The 6,830-nt window shown below is 39.7% G+C and overlaps 1 protein-coding gene across 1 annotated transcript in view; it reads right to left on the reverse strand.

The window, feature by feature from the left end:
- Prkar2a (protein kinase cAMP-dependent type II regulatory subunit alpha) overlaps positions 1–6,830 on the reverse strand; it is a 107,774-nt gene that overhangs the window by 24,430 nt on the left and 76,514 nt on the right. Inside the window, exons 4-5 of the mRNA XM_023704557.1 lie at positions 4,380–4,486; positions 449–602 (exon numbers count right to left, since the gene is read on the reverse strand). Of these exons, the coding sequence (XP_023560325.1) occupies positions 449–602; positions 4,380–4,486 (261 nt within the window). The remainder of the gene's footprint in view (positions 1–448; positions 603–4,379; positions 4,487–6,830) is intronic.

The raw sequence follows: 6,830 nt of genomic DNA on the forward strand, positions 1-6,830 counted from the left end.
TCTTTTTTCTTCTTTTTGAAAAGGGAGTTTCTCTGTGCAGTTCAAGCTGGCCTTGAGCTCACTTTGTAGAACAGGCTGGTCTCAAACTTACAATGATCCTCCTGCCTCAGCCTCCCACATGCTCAGATTACAGGCATACACCACCACACCTGGCTTAGGCTACTTCTTGTATTAGTATTTTATCATCTCTCTCTACTTACTCGTCTCATGAAAATAAAAAAGGTACTAAAGAGTTGTATACTACCACAAGGTTTTAAGACCCACTATGTTTCTATAACTCACAACAAATAGTTCATTGATAAACCACTTTAAAGAATGAAAAAACACATTTGCATGTGACCTTTCACAATGCCTATCAGACAACTAGCTATAAAAGATAACTTAAACCACAGACCATGGGCCCCAACCCAGAAGAAAATCATAAAAGGAGAACCATTCTCTCACTCACCAATCCCCACAGGGAGCCTTCAGAAGTGGCAACAATGGTAGCAGCCCTCGGAGTATTGTACATCAGAGCTAGTTCTCCAAAACTGCCACGGTTGTCATATTGACCAACAGAACGCATTTGGTTATCTTTTGTTACTAAAATGTCATAGGTTCCCCTGGAAGAATGACAAGAAACAATTACTTCTGATAATAAATTTAAGTGGCAAATGCATATAACATAAAACATCAGAGGATTTCCAAAAGAAATTTGGTAGTATATACAAATACAACAGATTTTTACATTTTTGACTTTGTAGTCTGTGACTTGTATTAGTATTTTATCATCTCTCTCTTCACTTACTTGTCTCATGAAAGTAAAAAAGGTAATAAAGAATTGTATACTACTTACTACAAGGTTTTAAGACCCACTACATTTCTATAACTCACAGCAAATGGTTCATTGATAAACCACTTTAAAGAATGAAAAAATTCCTTCTATCCCAGGCTATTGAGCATTTTTATTCTAAAAATGGCAGTGAATTGTGTCAATTGCCCTGCTGCATACTGAAATATGCATACTGTATCGGTTTTCTTTCATAATTTGTTTTTAAAAAGGATATAACAAAATAAAGTAAATGATATGTAATTATCTACCTATGATTATAATGACTGCTAAAGAAAAATACTCATAAACAACAAACATTTTGAAAAATAAGCACTCTCAATACAACACTGAGGTCAACATCAACTTTCTAAAGATATTTAATAGTCTATAGCAAATGCCTTAAAGAGACAAAAAAAATCTTTGACACAGTACTCCATTCCTATTTAAGCCAAAAGAATCAACAATTCTGAAAAAGACAATTGTAAAAATACTTGCTGGGTAATACTTATAATAAAAATCACAAATAATTCACTCTGCTAATGAGACATGAAATAAATTAAATATATATTTATAATTATTGTATAGCCATTAAAAATAATGACCTAAAAGCCAGGTGTGCCGGGTGTGGTAATGCAAGCCTCAAATACCAGCTCTCAGGAAGGCAAGAAAAGCCAGCAGTCCAGCTCAGCAAGTTCAAGGCTAGCCTGGACTACACAGTGAGAACCTGTCTCAAAAATAACCAACCAGCTGGGGAGATGGCTCAGTAGAATAAGCACTTGTCTGGCAAGCACAAGGGCCTGAGTTCAATCCCCAGTTCCGTCAAAAATAAAGCAAGCAAGCTAGCTAGCTAGCTAGCTCAAGTTTTGTTGGGGTCAGGGAGGCTCAGTGGAATAAGCGCTTCCCTGGCAAGCGCAAAGGCCTGAGTTCAATCCCCATTTTGGAAAAACAAAAACAAAAACAAAAAAACCAACCAGCTGGGTACAGTGGGGTACACTTGTAATCTGTTTGTAATTCCAGTACTCTGGACACTGAAGTGGGGGGCAGGGGTCACTGAAAGTTCAAGGGCAGCCTGGGCTGCATAGTGAGCTCAAGGTCAGCCTGAACTATAGCTTGACCCTGTCTCAAAAATCAAACCAGGGGCTGGGGAGATAGCTCAGTAGAATAAGTGCTTGTCTGGCAAGTACAAGGTCCTGAGTTCAGCCCCTGGTATGGGGGAGGGGGAGACCTGGCTTTTGGGGCCAGGGAGATAGCTCAGTAGAATAGCTCAGCTCAAAGGCCTGAGTTCAATCCCTAATAAATAAAATCAAACTAAACCAAACCCAAAAACCAACCCAAATCAGGCATGGTAGTGCTTGCCTGTAACAGCTTTCTGGAAAGCTGAGGTAAAAGGATAATTGGGAGTTCAAGGCCAACTTGGACTAAAGGGGCTGGGGAGATGGCTCAGTAGAATAAGTGCATGCCTGGCAAGTGCAAGGGCCTGAGTTCAATCCCTGGTACCACCAAAAGAAAAAAAAAAATCTCACAAACAAATGAACAAAAGTTCCAGCTACTTGTAAGGCTAAACCAGGACGATCACAAGTTTGAGAACAACCTGGGTAACTTAAGCAAGACATTGTCTCAAAAATGCTGAGATGTAATTCAGAATTCTGTGACTTCAATCTCTAATATTGCCAAAAATAAATATGTACCTACCTACATTCCTACAACAAAAATGTAACAAGTAATATTGTTTTCCATGTAAAACATGGAACAATTAGATCAAACAATATATGACCCAATGTAAAGTATCTGTATGTAAATACTGTTATTTGGTTTCAGAGAGCTGTAGAGTTCTATTACTCATCCTTTTTTCTTCTCCCTCACATCTGGGGTAGAATGCCTGAAAGCTCCTCTGTGGTGCTGATAGGTAATTCAAGTAACACAGCACCAGCACAGATGCCAGAGTACTCATTCTGCTCTCCCTTCTAGACAGCATAAAATCATAGGCAAGTTAATTTCTCTCTGCTGTTTCAGCTCTTTTGGACCTGTTTGCCAACCTTCCCTGCTCTCTATCAAAAGCCTTGTGATGTAAGTAATACACTCTCACATACTCCATTAGCATACACAGTGTCATCAGTCTTGACATCTGAGCCAAACTTTGGTGGAGAGTCTACCTCCAGAATAAACATGGATAGGTCCAACTCGCTCTCAATTATGATACTTGGGATGTTGCCAACAAAACTGGGATCATCTAAATTGAGTCCAATTTTTTTAGGCAAAAAATATATAAATACATATTTTTTTTCTAAAAAAAAAAAACGAGTAAACATGGAGGAAGCAATGGAGGAATACAGTCTAGTCATGAAATTATGGATAAATCATTATACTGTTTTTATTTATTTTTTGAAAAACTGCCTATAAGGAGATGTCACAAAGTTGCAAAGTATCATAATTAAAGAAAAAGCTGACAACAAAATCAATCACTCAACTCCCACTTATGTGGCAGCTGCTCTCAAAGGAGCTCACCACTCAACAGGGAAGGTGACCACTTCTAAGCCTGTAGACATGGCAGAAGGTAGGTACTGTCCCCTCTAGATGCTAGAGACCTGACTTTGGGAAAGGTGCACACCATTTCTGACAGCAGCACTGCAGAAGCACCTCTCCTCATACTCTTCTAAACAACAGGACATGTTCTTATCATTACCTATTTAAGTGTCTGTCTCCCTAACTAGCCAAAGAGTTTTTGAGTTGAAACTGTATTTTTTTTTTTACATAAACCCAACAGCATTTCACTTTCACCACATACAAAGGATAAGCCCTCATCTAAACGTGTTAACAAACTAATCCCTTCATAGACCGGCATTTCAATCTCTGTGTTGTGGACAGGGGCAAGTGCCAAGTACCTGTTGGGACATCTGTTTTGATGGCGACATACATAGAAGGCATGTGGTGGCTTCTAGGGTGGTAATGTAACATTAGTTTCAGCACTTACAGAATTTCTATGTACAAATGATTAGCATAACAGATAACCCAAGTATTTAATTTCTTCAGTATGGTTTATGCCTGGAACAGAGCCAGATGAGGCTAGGAGTATAAAGATCAGGGTAGTGTATTTATGTGTAAAGTTAGGCTAGAATGTAAAAGATCCAAATTGCAATCTAGCGTGACTGTTCTTTAAGAAATCAATTCACAGGGCTGGGGAGATGGCTCAGTAGAATAAGCGCTTCCCTGGCATGCGCAAGGGCCTGAGTTCAACCCCCAGTTCTGCCAAAAAAAAAAAAAAAAAAAAAAAAATCAATTCACTTGAACACTGGCCTATAATATGTTTACAAAGCATGTGCTATACTTACCTTTTAACTGAACAAGAAATTTTCTACTGTAAATGATGGGTATAATTATGGATTGTAATGAGGACTCAGAACAACAATACATAGAGAAGGGCAGGCTTGTGGTCCCACTTCAAGCTTTTAGAAAGCTTGGTTACCTGACATATACCTCTCTGGACTAATTAAAGGATTGGATAAAGCATCTGTCTCATAGCATGAATCTATTAAGAAAGGCAACACAACTACAAAGCTTTATCTCCTACCGTTCTATGACATAAAAGTTGTCTCCGTCATCTCCTTGGTCAATGACATGCTCATCTACTTTGACTGTTCTTTCAAACATGGCATCAAGAACTTCAGAAAGCTGTTCCTATAGGGTATACACACAGAAAAAAAGATGACTTTTACACTTGCTGAAAACAAGTAACAGTCATGTTTATTTCAGTTTGTGACTACACAATAGAAATCCACATACTAGACTGTTCCCCATTTTTAAGCAGAAACCTAAGGGCTATCTGAAACAAATGCTGTCCTGAGGCCAGTCAGCTTTGTATCTTCATGTACCTCAGTAGACAAGACAAGTGTCAAGTTTCTGATAGTAGCATTTCAAAAGTTTTCCATGTCTGGCAAGGACGAGGTCCTGAATTCAATTCCCAGCAGAACCCTGCCCCTCAAAAAAAAAAAAAAAAAAAAGGGCCGGCCAGATAGCTCAACAGATCAAAGTGCCAGCTTAGGCTGATGCAGGGGCTGGGGGTTCAATCCCCAGCCTACGGTGCTGGCCTTGCCCCCAGGGGTGTGCTGAGACTGAGATTGAGACTGGGCGTGGTGGCACACACCTGTAATCCCGGCGCTTCAGAGGCTGAAAAACAGGAGGATCACTACGAGTCCAATCTGTGTAGAGAAACCCTGTAGACCCTGTACTAAATACATTAAAAAAAGAAGTTTTCCTCAATTTATGCAAAAACAGAATACCTAAATCATAATGTCAATTTTCCCAGTTGTGCCCACTGGACTGTTACCTACTTTGATGGCTCCAGTATCTCATTTGTAAAGTCATATGCTGTCACCTTTCCTTACGTGTTGACATTTACAGAACTGTCAAACACAAAAGCCCAGAAAGGCTTCAAGGATTATCTTGTGGGATAATGCAACTGGATTTGACTAACTCAACACATCACTAACCACTCCAAGTTTCAGTTTCTTCATTTGTAAAAAAAGGTATAATAAAATTTCTAGCTCACAAATTTTGATAATTAAAAGAGAAAAATCTAAGGAAAGAAAAATCTAAGGTGCAAGGACCTGGGTCTGATTTTTAGTACTACATGCTGTGCTGGCCCGGGAACCCCAGACATGCTCTGCCGGTCCCAAAACTGGGGGTGATGGCACACACACATAATCCCAGCACTGGGGAGGCTGAGACAGGAGGATCACTATGAGTCTGAGCTGTATAGTGAGACCCTGTACCAAATAAATAAAAGACTTTTTAAAAAATTTTAGGGGTTCCAGCAGCTCTGGCGGTGGGAAGAATGGCAGCGGTTAAGCCTCCACGAGGCTCCTGTGCACCTCAACCCGCAGATTCTGCACATGCCCCATGCGCCGCCAAGATGCCCAAGAGGAAGGTCAGCTCTGCCGAAGAGGGACAAAAGAGGAGCCCAAGAGGAGATCAGCGAGCTTGTCAGCTAAACCTATTCCAGCTAAAGTGGAAATGAAGCCAAAAAAAAACAAAAACAAAAACAAAACAAAAAAAAAAAAACGGGAAAGGATAAATCTTCAGACAAAAAATTGCAAGCAAAAGGGAAAAGGGGAGTCAAGAGAAAAAAGTCTGAAGTGGCTAATCAAGAAACCAAGGAAGATTTACCTGTGGAAAATGGAGAAACTAAAAATGAGGAGAGTGCAGCTTCTGATGAAGCAGAAGAGAAAGAAGCCAAGTCTGATTAATCACACACCATGTCTTATCAATGCTCCCTGTCTCCCTTCTTGTACAATCCAGACGAATATTTTTATCAATGATGTAAGCTGGCTTAATCAACTCCATTTAGTAACACGCTTTATAACTTCTGTTTCATAAAACCTTGATTTCTTTTGTAAACTCCCAACCGTGCCTAACCACAAAATGTGACTGTGTGTACAAATAAGAAAGTGTTTCTCAGCATTCCAAGAAAAGATAAGAAATGTTCCTCAACATTCTGCAAAATGAGTTAGACTGTCCTTCAGATTACAGGAACAAACAGAACACCTGGAAATGGGTGAAACTGTCATGAGATGTCCTTCTGACTACCAGAACAAAAACAACACGTAAACCAAATAAGGACATATTCCTAGGATTTACAAAATATGACCTTGTCTACGAGAACAAAGAGTTAACCCTCGGTCATGACTCTGTAAAACTCCCCACTCTTCCCCCTACTTTTGTGGTTTTCTGCTTTAAAAACTATGTGTCACTCTAGCTAGGTGCACATTCTTTTCAGTTTTCTGAGGAGAGTGTAGCAGCTCAGCTCAGCTAATAAAGCATTCCAAAAATGTCCCTTTGGTTGCAGTGTCTACTGGTTTTTCAACGTGCCACCATCAACTATTTTGTAAATGCAAGATTTTTAGTAGCTCTAGAAACATTTTTTTTAAATTTTATTTATTTGTGTGTGTGTGTGTGTGTGTGTGTGTGTGTGTGTGTGTGGCCAGCTCAGCCCACCAGAGGGCAGGGGTGGCTGGCATGTGGT

Source organism: Octodon degus, unplaced genomic scaffold (assembly GCF_000260255.1).
Source record: "Octodon degus isolate 3935 unplaced genomic scaffold, OctDeg1.0 scaffold00008, whole genome shotgun sequence".
Taxonomy (NCBI): domain Eukaryota; kingdom Metazoa; phylum Chordata; class Mammalia; order Rodentia; family Octodontidae; genus Octodon; species Octodon degus.